The 20,294-nt window shown below is 36.5% G+C and overlaps 1 protein-coding gene across 6 annotated transcripts in view; it reads right to left on the bottom strand.

The window, feature by feature from the left end:
- The window catches only part of SMARCA2 (SWI/SNF related BAF chromatin remodeling complex subunit ATPase 2), a 119,696-nt gene that overhangs the window by 48,779 nt on the left and 50,623 nt on the right, over nucleotides 1–20,294 (bottom strand). For all 6 annotated transcript variants that reach the window (XM_082337453.1, XM_082337455.1, XM_082337454.1 and 3 more), the window contains 13 exons: nucleotides 18,989–19,119; nucleotides 18,734–18,794; nucleotides 17,096–17,196; nucleotides 16,645–16,792; nucleotides 13,698–13,861; nucleotides 11,872–11,938; nucleotides 11,200–11,310; nucleotides 9,420–9,662; nucleotides 9,011–9,124; nucleotides 6,801–6,908; nucleotides 4,270–4,356; nucleotides 3,306–3,352; nucleotides 1,706–1,872 (listed from right to left, as the gene is read on the bottom strand). In XM_082337453.1, the coding sequence (XP_082193579.1) occupies nucleotides 1,706–1,872; nucleotides 3,306–3,352; nucleotides 4,270–4,356; nucleotides 6,801–6,908; nucleotides 9,011–9,124; nucleotides 9,420–9,662; nucleotides 11,200–11,310; nucleotides 11,872–11,938; nucleotides 13,698–13,861; nucleotides 16,645–16,792; nucleotides 17,096–17,196; nucleotides 18,734–18,794; nucleotides 18,989–19,119 (1,549 nt within the window). The remainder of the gene's footprint in view (nucleotides 1–1,705; nucleotides 1,873–3,305; nucleotides 3,353–4,269; nucleotides 4,357–6,800; nucleotides 6,909–9,010; nucleotides 9,125–9,419; nucleotides 9,663–11,199; nucleotides 11,311–11,871; nucleotides 11,939–13,697; nucleotides 13,862–16,644; nucleotides 16,793–17,095; nucleotides 17,197–18,733; nucleotides 18,795–18,988; nucleotides 19,120–20,294) is intronic.

Raw genomic sequence — 20,294 nt, 5'->3', positions numbered from 1 at the left:
CACTATATGGGCTGCTACGAGGAAAGTTAACTTCGTCCCAGCCAGACCCAGTACAATCACACAGCCAAACTGCTGGCCCACAGAAACCCATTCCCTTAAGACACACATGACTTGGGTAGAAAACACTCTATGTGAGAAGACAGCTGGACAGAATCTACACATACATCACATTCCAGCATGGAAGGTATCTGTCATTGCAAAACTGGAAAAGAAGAAAAAAGGGTTCACCTCACCAATTTAATGAATTACCTGCAAAACCTTAAAGAAAACAAGGAGCCATATTTACCATACTGCCTATTGCCACAGAACTTCTAGTATGAAAAAGAATTCATTTTCATTTAAATGTAATATAATTAATCTTTCCTGAATGGAAGCATTAAAACACCTGCAGGCCAGAGGCGCAAGGAGGCTTTTGTTAGCGTGGTACTATGCTCTTCAGCCAGTTTCGACAAAGACATCTTGTGGCACAGTGAGACAGCTCATTTGTGTCTCAGTTTCATTACCCCAATTTATGTTTGAGGATAATAGTGTTTCAAGTTTATGTTCATTAATATTTGTAAAGGATAAGAATACTTCTCAGCATTACTTTTTCTTCCAAATAAAGCAAGAAAGAAAGAGTTAACTTAAAATGCTGTAAAAAGAATATTCAAAAGGACCTTAAACTCTCACTTTATTCATGCTGTTCTTTATATTTTTCTTAAATCATTGCTTTTCTACTAAAAAGGTAATCTGATAAATGCTGCTGGCCCTATGTAATACTATAATGTGTGAGATAAATACATTAAGTAAAAACAATTAGTATTTACAAAGGTCAGTGTGAGGCAGAGATTATCAACATGGAAGAAGGCCAAAATGGAAACTTCTTTCAAACAGGTTTAAGCCTCAGGTGGGATATGCTATTTTTACTTATTTTCCTTTGAATATTACTTCACTATGTTTCTAAACCATCTTTTCATTTAAAGGTAATAAAACACATCTACACATAAAATAATGGAGGCTATTGAACTTCCTGTGAAATTCAGGAAGAAAACTACAGGTACTACTTTACCTGTCACAGAAATTGAGCTATCCTGTGAAGAACAGCAGTCAAACTTTAAACAAGTACAAATTAATGAATTCCACTGGAATGTAGGCAAAACACTGGCATTACCATTTCTCATCATGAGAATATCTTCAGGCAATTTAAATAGTGACAACTGATTGGGACCTTGGATTTTAAACCTTGTTAGAAAAAGGGACATCAAATGTCTTAAACATCAAATCTCTACATAATCTGCATTCCAGGAACAGACCTGAGCGTTCATCAAAACAATCCCTTAACCAAATGGTTTTCAGGTTAAACAGATGAAAGAAAACAGTCAAAGAGCCAGGGAGACAGAGAATTACTTAAGATCAACTCTACCAAGAGAGGCAAAAGTACATCTGGCTCAGTATCTTGTCTGTGAGAACAGGGAAAATTCTATTGAACTGCAGCTTAAGGGTCTACTGCCATAACTTCATGATAAATAACCTTGCAGACTCTTCCTTCATGGATTTGTCAATTCATTTTTTGAACCTGCTTACGCTTTTGTATAGTTACCTCACAGCACTGGTATGCTAGGAAGACACTAGGAAGAGAACCCAGGTATCCCATGCCCAGACTAATGAAGCATGTTACCTCCTAACTTATTATTTATCCTTTTTTTGTTTTTTTCATTTAGCTTACCATCAAGACGCAGGTAAAGGAAATTTCGAAAGGCAAAGTAGTCTTCCATAATGGTCATGAGTGACGTCATTTGACAGAAAAGAAGCACACGATGGTTAGTAGCTCGTAACTTTGGTAGAATACGATCGAGTAGCTCAAACTTCCCTGAGGCCCGATAAAGTTCGGCTCTGTTGAAGAGAAAAAGCACAGTAAATGACAGAATGAGCCCGCGTTTAGAAAAGCTTCTAGTCATTATTATGTCAGAGTATAACAGAAAGATTCATTTACTTAAGATAAACAAGACTAAGAGCACTTTTCTCTCTTTAAAATTGTTTATGTTAATTAAAATAAAAAAACACCCACTCGTGAATTCCTGTTTGGAAAGCATTTTTCTTCATTTGCAAAAATGGTGTGGACTTTCAGCCACACAGAGTACCTTCCTTTATGAAACTCAATTCTGTTTCATTATTTACCAAAACAAACATTATTTCTCAGCTAGATAAGCATTTTATCAGTTGAGACATTCACCTGCTAGTTTTGCTTTCAACTGGCATTTACTGCAGCTGTAAGTTGTATTCATCAGGCACATGTTAGAAACAATTCCCTTTCCACTCAACTGCTATGCACATGAAAGTGAAATATTCCAAACTGAATTAATATACAGAGATAATGGGAGGAGTTTGACAGAGGATATACTCTTTAGCCATATAACCTTAGTAGTCCTGAAAAATGTTTAGTTACTTTGATTAGCTGCTCTTCTGCTTCTATGCTATGAATTGCAAAACAGAGTCTTAGCACTGAAATTGAAGTCGTAACACAAATTGAATAAAAGTAAACAGGATGTCTAAATCGGCATCACAGTGATAGGCTTTACAAAAACAGATTTTATGTAACTTATTTCTAACCTTGAGTCTGTACTCTCAAAACACGATTTATCATTAGCAACGGTACACTTAAGTCCGCAAGATACATGGCTTTCTGATATGCGTACATATGTAATCAGCAAAAGACTAAACTGTTTAGGAGACATGTAGTCTGGTATACTAGTTAAGGAGACAAATAGTCCGGTATACTACTTATGGAAAAAAAAAAAAAAGAAATGTCATTAACACCTGAACAGGAAGGGGTTCAGGTGGAAGATACACACATTTCCTTTAGAAAGCATCCGTTTCTAGACAGTTGCACAAAGAAGTGCCAACAACAAAATTTAAATCTATTTCATTTCAAATAATGGACAAAATGCTACTTTAATTTAGAATAAAGATGGTAAAGAGGGAAAAGCAGAAGGCAAAAGTAACAAGAAAGAGAAGAAAATCCCAACTGCTATCTCTGAAGAGTCATTTCAATTAATTTCAGATGGTATCTAAGGTATTTCAAAATAAGGGGAAAGGAAGACATGAGTTTACAATCTTCTCTGCCTGTCCTGAAAGAGATGGAGAGTCACAAAAAGCTCATATAACACTTCCAGTACTGTTATCTTTTGCTTTAGATGTGTGCCCTGTGCCTCCTCTGCCTTTCTATAGACTGCTAGAGTTTGTTAGCATGTACATCCTAGAAAAACAGTATGATACATTAGTTCCAATACAACATTATGAACAGCAGGAAAAACTGAAAGAGTTACCCATTGATGACACCATTTGAGTAGCCTAAATGCTCAGCGAAGGACTCCTGCAGAGTTATAAGCAATAAACAGTTTATTACAAACTACACAGTAACCCAAAATTATGCATTCTTGTATCAATTAAATTCAATACATGAGCATTGGGGTTTGAGTTCATTATGTTCATACTCTTGGAATCTACCTTGTAGCAACAGTGCTCTGCTTAATGTTTTCCTGTACTACTATTGAAATTCATGGTTTGCAGAAGTAACTTCTGCAGCATACACTTTACTAGATTACAAATACAGTAGAAGCTAATTAATTTATCCTAATTACTAGAAGATCCGTTTGGAAATTACTCAATTCACTTAATTAGCATACAACAGAACAAAGAATGAAAACTACAATGATAATACATCACAGTACGTACTTAATTATTCGTTCATAAATGTAGCTACATTCCAGATACTTTCTGTCTTTCTAGATATATCATTATGTTTATCTACTTTGGATTCTAATAAGAGATGCTATATAGATAGTACATTTTCGCTGAAAAAACAAGGTGGACTAGGACAATTTTGGTTGATACCATAAAAGATTAGCAGCCTGCTAGTTATAAAGATCCTAAACATGACATTTTGAACTAGTGTCTCTACATCATAAATTAGGTCTAAGTAGAGATTAAGTGGCCCTGGAACATCTTAAATTTAAAAAAAAAAAACTTCATTTTTTGAAGACAGTGTCTCTACAAGATTAAATGCTTTAGAACTAGACTTCAGGTTACCAATAAAAAGCTGGCCATTGGTCCATTTGTTTCTAAATATAAGGGATCACAATGATTATGTTTTTCAAATGTGTCCTTTTCAGCACAAATGATGTAGACAGAGATGTCCTCTCCCACACACATAAGCTGCAATAGCAGTTTTCTATTATATTAGCCATCTGAATAAAAACAAATCTCAAAATCAAACCTGTGGAGTCTTACCTCAATGTGTTGAAACATGTATGGGTGATTGCATATCTTTCTCAATTGCATGATAGTGTTCATGAGAGTTTTTGCCCCACCTTTTCCCTATGGATACAAACAATGCAAATCAAATAATGAATTTAATTTCTTAGCTTATTAATGAAGCTTTCGAAAGATATTTTTAAATGCAGGCATAAAAATACTTCTACCCCAAACCTGAACACCACAGCACTAATTAAAAATAACTCAAACAAACAAGTAACAAAAAAACAGAAGCTACTGTGCAGTTGTCTTGCTGTATAAATTCATCTATCATAAGGATGCTCCGCAACGAAAATGGAAGACCTGGAAATAATGCACGAAGTGCATTACGTATCTACCTGCAGTATTCACAGAGGGAAGCAGAGCATCTAATGTACTGCAAACTCCATATTTGTACTGTTCATTATGAAACCATACGAATTCCATCTGGTCTGAACCTTCTAACAGGAAATTATTCTAGCTGGGTGCTTTTCAATTCTATGGTATCTCCTCCTGTCTGTTAACTGAATATACGGGTTTCTCCTTCCAGGCCAAGTAAAACACAGGGCCACAGGCAGCTAAAAAGCTAGAGATAACCAAATCTTGTGAGTAATCTTAATATTTAACAAAGTATATTCTCCAAACCTACTCTACAGTGAATCTTTTTCAGAATGAAGGCAGACTTCAGACAATAGTCAGTTGTGCTAGACTAAACTGTACGGTTAAAAACTAATTCCAACTGGTGGATACAAGTTTGAGAACATCCTATCGTATTAACATTGCCAAACACTTGTTGCTTTCAGATGCCACTTCGCTTTTTTGCAATTTTATGAAAATGTAGCCAGAGTGGCCCCAATATTCCAAGCTTACTGTACAACTAATTCAGATTTATTTTAAAAATCTCAGCTAGAACAATTTAGCAATTTCCAATAGTAAAACTAGGGGAAAGTACACTATTTGATTATAGTATATACTAGTAATATTCTATTCTTTCCTGGAAAGTACAGTGAAATCATAACTTCTATCTAGAGCAGAGATTTTATGTTTGAAGGGGGTACTCCACACATCTAAAACTTGTTTTTGTTCTTTTCAAAATCCTCTCAAATTTGCTTGAAAATACAGTTCATATTTGTTCTGAGTCATTTCCTAGAACTTTCCAGCTTCATGAATTCTCTCTAGTCTGAGCTGGTTCCAGGCCAGAGCTGTAAAAAGACAGGATTTTCTCCTAACACCGTAGTTGTTTGATCACTGAAGCCAAGCATTCTCAACAACCTCCTCACTCTGCTGGCAACAGGTAGCATGGATAAAAGAGCCTGATGAAGCAGTTAAAGAAAAATATTAATTAGGAGAGGGTGGCAAGAAAGGAAAACTTTTAGACCCTTGGAGAGAGGGGAGGGAGAGGGAGGTGTTCAGAAGACAGCAAAGGCAATTTGAACTGGTTAAGCAAAAAGCTGGGTGGAGAACCAAATAGGGAAAAATCGACAGAAGATTCTGAGCTGGTGAAAGAGAGGAAAGAGTCCAGAAAGGGAAGGAAGTAGAAGACTGTGATACAAAATGAGATTTGTAGGACAAAGGTAAAGACATCAAACTACAAAATTACATTAAAAATACAACAGAGGAACATAAATTAATGTTTGCGAAGTACTCAAACTATGAAGATGAGTATCAATATCCCATGATAAGAACCAGCTTTGTCTGGACTTTGAATTAAGCATCAGCAAAAAAAACAATTTGCCTGCACAAAACAAGGAGGGTAAAATAAGACACTGAATAAAAAAAAAAGTCACCCATTGTACCAATGCAACCTGCAAAAGGATGGTGGAAAGACAGTCTGTGACTGCACTACATCAGTAACATACACATAACAGGGTGCAAACACAAACTGTTACACACCAGCTGTTCTGCAGTGCCTATTCAAGGTATTTCACATTTATTATCATGTGAAAAGTGTATACACAAATACGCTGATGAGTGGCAACTTTTTTACTCTATATTAAGTGGATTAAGTCCCATGATGGCATAATCAACATTTACTAATACGTAGTCTACATCTGACTATATGACTTTGAATCCTACTGTTCTCTTAAAGAACTTTGTCATTAACAGATCTTACAAGTATGAATGCAAGCATACAGCCCTAGCTGGCCAAAACAAGACTTATACTTAACTAACAGCTCTTGAAAGACAAGATCAATAACCTTCTGTAGCCAGCGCTGCCACCATCACGATTATTCAGGTATATTATTGGATTAAACTTGGCCAAGGGAAATGCTACTTTTTTTCAAACACGGCCTGTCTGCAGAAAGGTATTGTAACTACAGTGAATACAAGTAGTATCTTTTCCCTGTGAATAGAAAGCATGAGTTGCAGTCTTGTAAAACAAAACCATGTCTGATAGAAATTTCTTTTCCCATGACAGATAACTGCAATAAAAGCCTACATACTAATTTTATGAAACAGAAATCATATTGTTAACATGTTTAATAACAATACATTGTTTCCTACATATTTTAGTCTTTCTTTTGTACCTTCTTGTCTTTTTCAGAACCATCTGTGAGAAGGATTCCCTTGGCTTGCATGTGACGATACAGGATCTTCTGAAGAGCTGACATATCACATTTGATCACATATTCCACCTATTGTAAAGAAAAAAAACCAAAAACACAACCATAAACACATTGACATAATAATGTTAGTAGGCTATACCTGCAGGTTCTTGTCATCCTAAAACACAAACCAAAAAAACTACTAATCTTTTATGCGTACCCTAATACCACATATGATTTCAGTGAGCAGCAATCCAACTGCAAGCACAGCAATGAGTATCTCAAAAGACAGTCACAACTACTATGAGACAGCTGGATCCTAAGAATGTAACCGCAGAATTGCCAAACATATTTTTTTCTCATTCTGTAATTTTAGCAATTAAAAAAAAAACATTTAAAAATTCATTTTATGTTTAACATGCAATTTAAAAAAAAACATTTTGTGTTTAATAACCTGTAGACTTTATTATGTCTGTAAAGCACTATAAAAATACCAAGCAAAGCATTATAAAAATATCATCATTGTATACCTAGCAAATACGCATCCCTCAAAGTCTCAAATTAGCATTATGCTTACCTAGGTTGGCATAGAAATATGCTGTTTTCTCAACATCAACTAAAAACACAGGGAATTAATCAAGTACTGTATGATCCCCACATTCAGTTTGACCTCTTGTTCAGCTTTGTTAAACTGCATTTACTAAAGCAGTTTTTGACTGCACAGTATTTTTAAATGCAGTAATACAAGACTTCATACCCCAATTTAACCAATTTTTTTCTATTACCCAATTTCCAGATTACAGTCACTATGCTTTTAGTAAGTTAAGTAAATAAAAACAGTCACATAATAAAGCCACACTAGTGGCTAGAAATCTTTCAAGTGATGACTAAAAGCATAAGCTTCCTAATATTTAACAAATAAATGGAATAAAAATTATCAGGTTATTTTCTTCTCAGAAAGATAGTAGGATGAACTCATTAAAAAGAAGTGACTATTTCTTCAATGGCTTCTTTACCAAGATTTATAAGATCAAATGAAACTAACTAACAGGCTTCAGTCAACAAGTTCAGTCCCCATGGTTGGACTAACTGCTTTTTTTCATAAACAAGATAATGGCAACAAAAAGAAACACGGTCTTCTGAGTACCAGTGTGTGTGCAACTTCTAAATCCTCCCCCTCCAATGCCTGTTAATGGATTTATCAAATACAGTGGCTCTAACTGGCAGAAATTTGAATAAAGATTTCAGTAATAATTGTAAGTATATTTCATTGTCAAATAAATGCTTCTGAGGAGACTGAGAATCTCACATTTGAAGAAACAGAAAGTCACAATAATAATAGCGTTCACAACATTATAAAGATAAGAAAGAAATTTTTAAAACGCCTTTCCTTTAAGTACTGTCACTAAGCATCTGTACAGAGCTCTTCGTTCATTCAGCCAGTGTTAGTCAGCTCATAACCCAACTTACAAAAACTTCATTTTGGTATGGTTTGAACCCAGTTGACCTTAGCACCAAATTTTCCCTACCACACCTTCAAATTTACATTTTTATTTAGCTGCTGTATTCTGAGAAGGGTGAATGTGAAAAGTGATGCAGGATTGCAGAGGAGGACAGGGTGGGGCAAGATGAGTTGCCCAGAGATAAAAACAATGATCTTTCAAATCAGAAGATAATTTTATGTTTTGAATTAAAAAGCCACTAGTTAAAAATAACTTGTTCAATTTCAAAAAGACACTTCACAAAGCTCCTGGAATACTAATGCAGGACCAAATTCTGCCTGCTTTATGAAGTCTAGTAGTCTTTTAGGAATTTCAGTGAACTAGCTAAGGGAGCAAAGGTTCTGCCCAGTGCAAGGAAGATGGGACAGGACAGAATCTAATCATCAGTGTATGGCTGACTCACTTACAACTTGAAACCAGATATCATGGAAATAAGTTGCATGTCTTATATGGATGACTACAAACAGGATTAAAGCTCTAAGACTGGTGAGGAACCCTGAGAATGCAAGAAACTTCAGGTACTCAGGCATCCTCAGTGGCCAGCTTTCTTTGCAAAGTTATAAACGAACAAACCACAGCAATAACAGATGCTAAAGAAGTCCTCTTCTGTAAAATAAATCTGAAAAAGGAACATTACATAATGCTTAAAAAAAGTATTAAAATCCTTCCACAACTCCTCTCATTGCAAACCTTTTCTGGCAGTTGAGACTCAACCTCTTTCTTCAATCTTCTCAGCAAGAAGGGTCGGAGCACTTTATGGAGACGACGGATGATCAGAATAGTTTCTTCCTCATTTAAGTCCACCTACAGAAGTTTATAAAAGTCACTACAAGGCAACTCAGTATATTAGGTAATGTCTTCTCTCACATGAAAGGTTAAGCATGTGCAATAATTACTTGCATGTTACAACCAAACTGACGCTGAGTCAAAAAAGACACTGATATTAAAATTTTCTGGCATTATAAAAAAGGTGACTTTTAGTTATGTTAATTCCCTAAGTACCAGGGAGAGTTCAAACACTAATCCTTCTGTATAAGCTCCTTTCTGTTTTCATCAAAGTGGTTTGTTTCTGATGTTTTAAAAAAAACTGCCACAGTACCCTTTCTCCAGTCATGGCAAATGGAGCGTTGAACCACTGTTCAAAGGTGCTACAACTCTTGAAAATGGTTGGGAGGAGGAAATTGAGAAGAGCCCAAAGTTCAGGCAGCTTGTTCTGCAATGGAGTCCCAGTCAGCAGTATTCGCCTAGGGGCCACATAGTGAGTATTCAAGACCTGAGTCAGCTTGCAGTGATGGTTCTTCATTCGATGGCCTTCATCTACAATCATGTATTTCCATCGAATCTGGAAGAAAAAGAAGAAAAGTTGGCAAAGTTAGAGCAGGTCAGACATAGTCAAATTCCTCCCAACAGGTATAGAACATAAATATTTCAAGCCTGAGACATCAGTCATTCCCATATATAAGAAAAGCCAAATCAAGGATTACCCAAGTACCAGTGCCCTTGCAAGCAGCAAAAATAGAAACAAACACAAGGTATGCTGAATCTGATGCTGAATTCTGACTTGAACTGCAACAGCAAACAGCGGATTCCTCCCATTTCTGGGAAAGAGATTAGGGTGACTGGCTCTTCAAGGCCATAATATGGTTCCCAGGGGAAAAAAAGAGACCACATAAACTCCAAATAAACCTGTCTGCACCAAGAACCTTGACAGGAGACAAAAGCATTTTCAGACAAAATAACTGTGCTCACAAATAACAGCAACCCTGAACTTTGTTTTGTTTCACCTAATCATATGTTTTTATGTTTTTACTCAAGAACAAAGCAGCATAATTACGATCATCTCATCTCAGTTACTGCATCTTCAAATAAAGTTTCTATTTCCTAATGTGAAAGCTTAAATGCAGTCAGAGCAGATGCTGAAAGAAAGTTGCTCGAGTTCTCCGTTACCACCTGTACTACAACATGGGCAGTCAACACATGTGCCGCATGGACCAATTGACTAGAAAAGCCTTGGACTGTACTTTCATAGGTGCTAACTAATTCCTTTTCCCAGGACAGGCTGAATGGCATAGTGCTGTCCTTCCTATCTTTCAGCAAGGGTGAGTAAAAACTGGAGGGGAAGGAAAATGCTGCAGTCTCAAATTGTTCTCAAGTGTTCAGAATTATGCTAAGAAAGTGCACTGCCTTTGTATCAGAGAGCAAAAATGAATAATCTAAATATGCAGTATGTAATAGACCGAAATAAAGTGAAAATGAACAATGAAGGGACAGCAGGACCATATGGTTTCTCCATATGGCAAAATACCTTAGTCTGCTTTGTGTGTACACGACATAGTCTTACAGTACAGTAGCTTTCAAATTACATTTGAGGCACACCTGTTGACAGTTAGTGGGCCTTTAAGAACTGGGCCATGTGTAGTAAAGAGTCTGGATACCAAATTCATGATACAGATAACTATTTGGTCATTTGGGGAAAAGTGACCACATAGCTGGAAAGGCTCTAATAAGAGTAAGCTTCAGGTCAGAAAAAATGGAAAAAAATTAAACTCAGAACTGCAGATTAGGTTAAATGCCATCAAGCAGAGGGGAGAAAAGTCATGTTTCTCCAGGGACAGGCAGGTACACAGTACTGACAGAACTGCACAAAGGAATTAGTCTCCTGGCCACATTCAGGAAAATCCTGGTGTTTACAGGGAAGAAAGCTGTGACTGAGAAGTCCAATCATAACCAGAGAAATAGAAAAGTAAACTAAAGGTTTAACTTTTATTGAAGGACGGAACAACTCAGGACTTCGCTATAAACAAAAATGTGTTTTGTGCTATGCACCATTTAAAGGTGTCTTGAAGGCCTTGCTGTTAAGAGATGACAGTCATTACTACCTTAGCAAGGATATGTTTGTCCTTTATTATGTACTCATAAGTAGTTAAAAGAACGTTAAATTTTCCACTTCGAAGCTGAGGAACAAGTGAGCGGCGCATTGCAGGTGTACCCTAAAAGAGAGAGAGAACCGAGTAGTTATTCTTTCTTCTGGTGAAGAAAGTATATCGTTTTTATGAATTAGCAGACACAGAGCAACAACAGGAACCTATAATCCTACAGTACTACAAACAATATATCAATACATTCCAGACTTTTTCACAGTGCTTTCCCTAAATGGTTGCTAGACTGTAAAGCTCTGTTTATGGGGCACTGGAAACATGTAGCTAGTGGTATAGTCTCCTTACAAATTGCTTTCCTGTACCACCGCTATAGTAGCCAAACAGCACAGTGCTCAGCTATGTATAAAATGTGAAGTAGTTGTCATTTGTGTTACTCTCATCAGAAGCCTTGCGATGTGATAATTAACAATTAACTCTGCATTTCACTATGTGAAAGTAATTACAGTTTATTACAGTCTTTTTCCTAGTATAATTAACTGTCACTGCTTAGTACCTGATATATATAACAAAATGTCATGAGCAAACCGTTTAGAAATGCACACAGAGGCAGAGGAAAAACTGGCTCTGTTCTCATTCCTTCAACTCTATAATCATACAAAAAACAAATCAAACCTTGTAAGATATCTTCACCACAGAAGGAGCCCATTTGTCAAATTCATATGTCCAATTGGATAAAGTCCTATCATAGAGATTATAAAGAAAAAGTAAGGTATTTCATCATTTGCAGGTCAAACTTTAGAAACGTTTCCATGTGGTTGCCAAATTTTCATCACATTTCATGCAAGCAATCCCCATAATTAACAGTATATTTTAAAAAATGCACTTTATATACTGTAATAAAATACAAGCATCTCTGAGAGGGGAGTAAACAGAAGAAAGTGTGAAATTCTCTTTCAGCTCGTATTCAGGGCCTCTCTGAAACCAATTCAGAGCAGTATTTTACGTGCATCTTTGTATTCTGAAGCATATTAAGGATAAGAACGATAACCCTTAACAAAATATAGATTTGTAAGTTCTTTTATACCACTTATCTTCCACAAACTGACATTACAACTTTTCGAATATGGTCTCATGGAGTTCAGATGTGTTCTACTCGAGTAGAATGACTCATAGCGCCACCCAGTGCCACTATGCAGGTCCGTTTTTGCACTGTTTCTGCTGTTCGATCACAACAAATAGGTTTTTATGGCTAAGCTAGTTGCTTATCATGGTACAGCAGTAAAAAATAACCTTGAGGTTTTTTGGTTGCTTGCCATTTTTTTTTTCTTACTGGACCTGTGATGGCAGCAGTACTAGTTATTACGCAAAAGCAGGGAAAGGTGACTTTTAAAATGTATACAAGAAAGACATTTCAGCTCCTCTCTTTTAGAAACATAAGAAAAATCATCACAGAGTACTTAAATCTGATTTTTTACTGTGCTCATGTGAAATCTGACATTAATAACACTCTCCCTTTATTTTTAACTTTGTTTTACTTCATGGATCTTCTCCCAGCCATTTCTTTTCACATTAGAGCTCATCATTTGTATTCAGTTAGGCACAGCTGTGATATTTACGCTAGTCAATCAGTTACTACTGCAGCACAGTGAGAAGACAGGATACCTCAAAAGAAATCAAAAGACATGGCCACAGATAAAATTTATCCCAATCCTACAACACATTTGCATGCTCAGCACAATTGGTGGACAAGTTATCTAACAAAAAGGCCAGGGAACTTCTGCACATCAATCAAGTCACTTACACACAAAAATAAGCAAACAAGCCCTTAATATCCTACATCAGTCTTACAATGCCTGACAATTTTTATTTAAAACACAGGACTTCAAATCACTAAAACCCACACCTCACTTTTGGAGAAAGGAAAATGCATTAAAAGAAATGTATAAAACAAGCAGCATCTTGGAAAGCTAAGGAAAAGCAAAAGGGGGCAGCACAATAAACAATCATAATCTGGACACCTGACAGAAGTGTGACTATCACTCATCAAGGCTAGTTATACAGTACTCGAAAGACCATCCAACCTCATTAAAGCGTGATTACTTGGTATCAGAGTGGGTGCCAGTTGTTTAAAGAATTATACAACAGATTTTTAATATCACAGTTAGAAGTTGAATGGGGAACTGCAGGCATGTAATATGAAAGAAATACCATCCCCCTCTTGTGGCTTAAGAGTGAATTACAGTAAATTCACTACTACGTTTGCCAAAAGAGCGGGCCCTGAAACTAATGGAAGCAAGTCCTGTATCAGCCTTCTGGTCACCCTTCCAATGCCAGACAATTACCTGGGAAGAGCTGATGAAAGAGAACACTGAATACATGCTCAGTGTAATCCCACTGTGCACCTCATCTTGTCATTACATGAAAAACAAGTGTGTGTTCTGAATAAACCAATCTGCAATGCCTAGAATGGTAACAGCAGAAAGAGATCCTTTACTTACGAAAGGGGAACAATGATGAGATAGGGACCATTGAGTCTTTTGTGCTCCATCAGGTAAGTGATGAGGGCAATAGTCTGTATTGTCTTTCCTAGTCCCATTTCATCAGCTAAAATTCCATTCAGATTGTTATTATAGAGTGAAACCATCCATTCTAGTCCCTGGAGCTGAAATGAATAATAATAGTTTCAGTTATTTAAAACCCACACAAATAATTAAGACCAGTACTACAGAATCAAGATTCTGATGTCCCTGCCTACTTAGGCATTGGATTTCCTTTAATAATACGACATTCACATGGATCCCTGGCTATCTTAACACCTTCCCCCCCGCCAAAAAAAAAAAAACCAAAAAAAAACCAAAGCAAGATAAATTTCTGGTAACAGCTATATGGAAATCATCGCTCCTGTTTAGCACAGCCCATAATATGAAGTCAGATTTCATACATGGAGGTTTTTTTGTACTGCATACAAAGCAACACAGGCACTCACATGTAAGGTTGATAAATACTTAACATTACAGGAGTTTGTTCTTCAGTTTCAACACTGTCAAATGTTAGACTTTGTGTGTATATTCTACGCCATTTGCCTGTGTCAATTAAAATCTTTCAAAACAAACCCATCAAGTCTACACAAACATGTAAGCCTCACACTTGCCAACAGCACCACTGGTATGCTAAAGCTCTTGCAAGCACATGGCCATTTAGTGTCTGATGTCTATACCTCCACATGTCAGAGCAGGCCCCCTTTGTTCAATTATGCCTTTGTGTATAAAATCCCAGAGCTGGAAGGAAGCCAGAGTGCTGTAGCTAAAAAAATGTCTTTGTAACAGAGTTTCACACTCCAAGGAGTACTGCTAGAAAGCACTGACTCGGATTATTCCCTTGTCACACAGACTTCCACATACATGTGTATCACATTACTCATGCAAGTGCAAAGTTTTTGCTTCTAAGATCCAGAATTTTGGTGTGTCTCATGCATGGAGAGAGAAGTAAACTAAAGGGCCTGAGAAAGTTCAGAGAAAAAACACAGCATGCTTGAGTAACCTTCTGTTGTCCCTGCGAGACGGTATCCAAAATAGTGTTGCCAATTTACTGGCTTTATGTACACGCTGACTGATTTATATTCAGGTATTACTCACGCCACCAAGAGTTGATCAGAATTTGTCCTGCAATGGTACGTCCTACTTACAAAGTAGCTTCAGAACTGACAATAGGAAAACTCTTTTCTACATCATTGAACTTTCTCCACTGACATAGCGATAGAAAAGAAGAGACAATCTGATCAAACTTGACAGTAAGAAACATGGAAAAGCATAAAAAAAGTTGAAAAGGGAAAAGCATGTAAAATCTAGATGATGGGGAAATACAGGGAGTGAAGGGGAGAGTCGCGGAAGTCTCCTTCAGAACATTCTTGCTAGAACCAAAGCCAAGCCTCCACACTCCTGACATAAAGCTCCTTAGAAAAGTGTGACTCTTACCTCTGGTGCAATTACTATATAAAACAAACACCATAAAGAACAAATCTACTTATTCAATTGCTAGATATCACATTCAGCAGCTAAAGGACCTCCTCTAATTGGTAATCCCTGTGATTGTCTGTGTAACTCCACAGACTGAATTATTTTGCTTTGTGGCACGCAAGGAAATTGCATTGCTGAACACAGATCTGCATAATTTAAGAGTATTTCTATGTTCCATAAGTAATTACAATTCAGGAAGTAAAGGAATTTCACAATCTTCATTTCCCATCCATGAGCACTTTAAGCCAATATGGCCATCAAATTAGTATTGTTATACACTATTCATTTAGTACATCAGGTAAACCTTCCCAGACAATGAATCAGGATTATGCAGTAAAGAAGGCTGCTGATTGCATCTGTTGGCTCCCTGCTTCATTGGGTGCACAAGCTGGACAACACATTGACAATGAGGCAGCAAAAAGAAAGAGGGTGTCATAGCCAAGAAAGTGGCATATTTCTCTATATGGTTGCATTCTATCTTGTCGTAGTCACAGCATTCCTTAAAGGTGCCAAAAGTTATTTAACCTATCATGCTCAAAATCAGTCCCTGAATGACACGTTCTTTTTTTTTGTTGAGGGCTCAGTGAGATACCTAGAAGCGCTAAGGATTCACAAGAGAATTCCAATTCAGATGGAGTTTTGCTATGAACAAGCCAGATCATGGGATTATTCAGTCTGGAACAGACCTCAGGCAGTCTCTAGGCCAATACCCTGCCCAAAGCAGGTCCAGCCTTAGGGCCAGGTTGCTCAAGGCAGCGACATTATCAGCGACTGAAATTTTTCCTAGGTAAAACCTCTCTGAGCCCCTGCTCCACAGCGGTGCTGTCCTCTTCTGTACACCCAGTCTGAACCCTCTTGTTTCACTTGTGTTCATTATCTCCTGTTTTCCCACCATGTCTCACAGTGAAGAGTCCAATATAAAAATACTAAAATGCTTTGAAAAGAGAAATCAGCTTAACTACTCATTTTTAAATTATTTAAACAAGCTACTGCAATAGATGGCAGTGCTGAGGAGCATAGGAAGCAGGGGCTGTAATCATAATGCTTTGCACACTTAGGAAACAGTCTTTCTCCTAGTTCTCTGCAAGTAGAAATAGATACACATCTTTATGACATCTTGTTGAGTAAGTATTATTCTTTATTTTACACGGATGTAGAAATAATGTTCTGACTGCACAAAAGATGCAGGTTCTTGGAGTTTCCTAGAAAGCTGTACAACAGCAGAAGTGTTGAAAACATGTTCTGAGGACATTTTCAATCATACATGAATCTAGCTTATGTCAGAATACAGAAGTTCCTAGTTGCTAGATCCATATAATTCCTAAATTCTTACCTACTAGAGACCTTGTATTTCTTAGCAGATTTTCAGTTTGCCACTTGAAATACCACAGTGAAATGTCAAGCATAATTCCAAGTAATGATTTCTCACCTGATAATGTTTTAGTGTGCCATTAATAAGAAGAGAAGACTGCTTTTCCACCCTTTCTGTGATTGCATGAGCAACAGTGTAGTAGGACTGAGACCCTCTAGCACTATATTGCATGCTATATTCATCATCCACATCTTGTTTGGCTGTCCTGGGAAGCAGAAAAAGAACTAAAGTGAATTCCCACAAACAAACAGTTTTTTTGACCACAGCTCACATACGTATGTCTAAAGAAACAGTGCAAATCCCCAACTGTGGCGAGTACACCAAAGGGTGCAAGCTACTTTATAAACAGTACACAATTAATACCAAATGATCATGTTCCTCTTCCTGCAGATGTTCATGCCAGAGAAGCTACGACAACTCACTGCAATCTAGAGCAAGCTTCCCTTGGGAAATGCCACTGTAAGAAATCACAATTCCTAGCAAAAACCAGCACCTACAGAACACTCACTCAATGATTTGCTTTGCATCTTTCTCAGAAACTTCCTCACTGTTAGGATCCAGGAGTATCTTCTCATCTGCTTCTAACCTGCTTGATTCTTCTTCATCATCCTACAGAATACAGAAAAAGAACAGGGGTGCTGGGAAGTGCAACATCTTCCTAAGTCATACTTTCAACCGGCATTCACATATTGGTAGCTTTCATTGGTCAATGCTTTATGACAGAAACCTGAATCACAAAGTTCAGCTTACACCTATTCTGCAACAGAATTGCACTGCAACATAACAAGAAGATAATTTTTGACACACATTAACCCACAGGAAGTCATGATACGTTGAAATAAAAAGTATTTTTCCCTTTAATGATCTTACCTTTAAAAGCCTTACTCTGTCTACTGTGTTCACGGAGAGGATTCCAATAACATGTGTATGTTTATATCATATTCCAGATGTGTGATAATTTAATAAAGCTTAAAAAAATGCCAAGAACTGCTGTTTTAGGCTTCTATTGTTTAACTTTTTAAAAACAGACCACATTTTTACTGTTTTGGAAATACCTTAATTTGTCTTCTGGCTACAGTTGCAACTGATAATCAACAACTTAAAATCTCACTAATGAAGATGAACAAAACACTGCTCTGAGTTCTGCAAGTGTATTCTCCTAAGAATGATTTCCGCAGCTCCAAACAACACTGCTGCTACGGAAACTATGCTAAAAATGTAGGCACATCTCTTTTAACATTCCTCCTAGACTCTGACAGGTATCAGGTCCTCCCCTCCTATCTTAATATGAGAGTCTTGTAGAATTATATTAGTAGTAATTAGTCCTACAAAGGTATGTATCTTAACATCATACAATCCAGTCAGTTACAGTGGTCATTTGGTCCAGTATTGTAAAGACTGCTAGACTTAGGAGGTCTGAATTCTATACCTAGTTCTGTTCCTAGCCTGTTGATGGAACACAGTCCTTCTCTAATCCTCAGTTTTCCTCTCCTTTAGAAAGTACTTGTCTGAAAAATACTATGCAAATATTGGTATTGATTATTCATAGTATCTAATATTATGACCCTGCAGGGTTGGGATCTTTGTGTGTGTTAATTTTAAGTTTCTTCTCAGAATTTTTGTAATAATAGTATTTAAATCACCATTAAAGTACTGAATCAAATAAGCCTACCCAGAACAGTCTAAACCTAAATCCCTGACATAATCCCTAATTTTTTAATAAACATAATATATAAATAATAACTGTGTTATTCAGAATTGCCAATAAAACTTCCAATGCATAAACATTAAAGATGTTAACTTAATTCACCACAAAGCCACAATACAGTCTTTTCTAGCATATATCTGAAAATAGGAACCTGCTTATATTCTCTGGTTCATGATTATTACTAATCAGAGTAAAATATTTACTTTTCCTAACCTGGTTACCAGTGAGGCATTTATGGCATATATAAAGGGCAACTGCTATGAACTGAAAAGAATTACAAAAGCAGTTACTTTTCCTGTTTCTATTATTTTTAAAACACTTATACACCTGCTATCACTTTCCTTTCCTTCCTTATGAAAAAGAGGAAAATATTACATGGAATAAGTACTTGTTTTTTACTGTATTACTTGTCACAGTATTTTTTTTGAAGACACATACCTCCTCCTCATATTCAGAGCCACTCTCATCTTCACTGTCTGACCTGGGAGCAACTTCATAGCTGTGCAAAGACAACAGAAAGATTATGAATTACAGGTAACAGGAGGAGGGATTGGGTTCAATACATCTACTCAGTTTGCACATAATAAATTAAAACAAGAATAGAACAGATGAAAAAAAGAATAGCTAAGAGAAGCCCACGAAAAACATCAATGCAAATAGAAAAAGCAGCCTACTTGTATGTTAACTACTTACCCAGGGTTCATTTCCAGCCAAGCATCCAGCTGACTTGCTTTTGGTGCTTCTGGTCCAAGAAGAACTTTGCCTGTTTCAGTGTGAGTCACTTTGACTGGAAGGTCACTCATCTGACTGCTCTCATCTATAGGCTAAAAATTCAAATGACATTTTATACCATAAGGCAACTGAATTTCACGCTTGTAATGTGTAATAAAAAGAACTAATAGCACCTTCAAGATTCCAGATCTGAACAAGCAGTGAAGTTTTGTTATTAGAAGCCACGCCTTCCCACATGGCTATCAAGCAAACACTGAGTCACAGTATTTCTGCATGTAACATATTGTATGCAATATCCACAAATACATCACAGTATTCCAAATAAATTAACAAGAGCAACATGGTAAAGAACTGTTGGCTTCTGTGAAACAAGACACAAGGTATGCATACTTATAAGCATTTAATCCTGTTATTTATACCAATGGACATCTGTAACAAAAAAACATACATTGACCTTACGACCTTTTCTCTCATATGGAGAAAAAAAGATGTAACAATATAGCTAATTTTTTATGTAAAGAAGGCCTATTTTAAAGATTCACTGTCCTGATGTCTTCAATTAATCTCACAAAGCACCTGCAAAAACAAAACCTTTTACTTATTCTGGTGCTCTAATGAAACCACAATAGTGTAATTACTTTTTCTGTTATTTCTTTGCCCTGTTTAATCACAGATTTTTTTACTTTAAAAACTTTCTGCCTTCTATTACTGCTTCTACTGAAGAATCTTTTCCTAGTATATGTACATGAACAAGAAAAAATAATTCTGAACAGTTATAAATACAGTGACTGACAGAATATAAACTTACCTCATTTCCATAAATACTAAAGTTACAGGAATGTTACATGCCTTTTCCTTGTGCAACTGTAACTATATTAAAGGATTGTGCTGTAATTCTTTAACTACATCAGCACAAATATCACTTGCAAGTATAAAAAAGACCAAAAGTAAAACAATAAATACATTCCTTGAGTCTTTATATAAAAATAAAATGGAACAGAAAAATGGCATTAACAGAATAGGGCTTAATGAGGCAGCATATGCTCTGCTACTGAATGAAAAATATTATTCAAAGAATGACACAGAAAAACTACTCTTTCCATTTGCTTCTGAGGAAGAAGTAACTTTCAGATGTCTTAAGACATCGTAATACTATAGTCTGTCCTGTGTCTGAAAGGTAATTACATGCAATGTCAACAATGTATTTTATAAAAATGAGAAGCTAGGATATATTGTGTTTACAATCTCATTTTAGGAAGTAAATTAT

This window comes from Platalea leucorodia (assembly GCF_965183815.1).
Source record: "Platalea leucorodia genome assembly, chromosome: Z".
Taxonomy (NCBI): domain Eukaryota; kingdom Metazoa; phylum Chordata; class Aves; order Pelecaniformes; family Threskiornithidae; genus Platalea; species Platalea leucorodia.
Note: the sequence above shows the minus strand (reverse complement) of the source record. Positions and strands in the feature narration are given on the sequence as shown.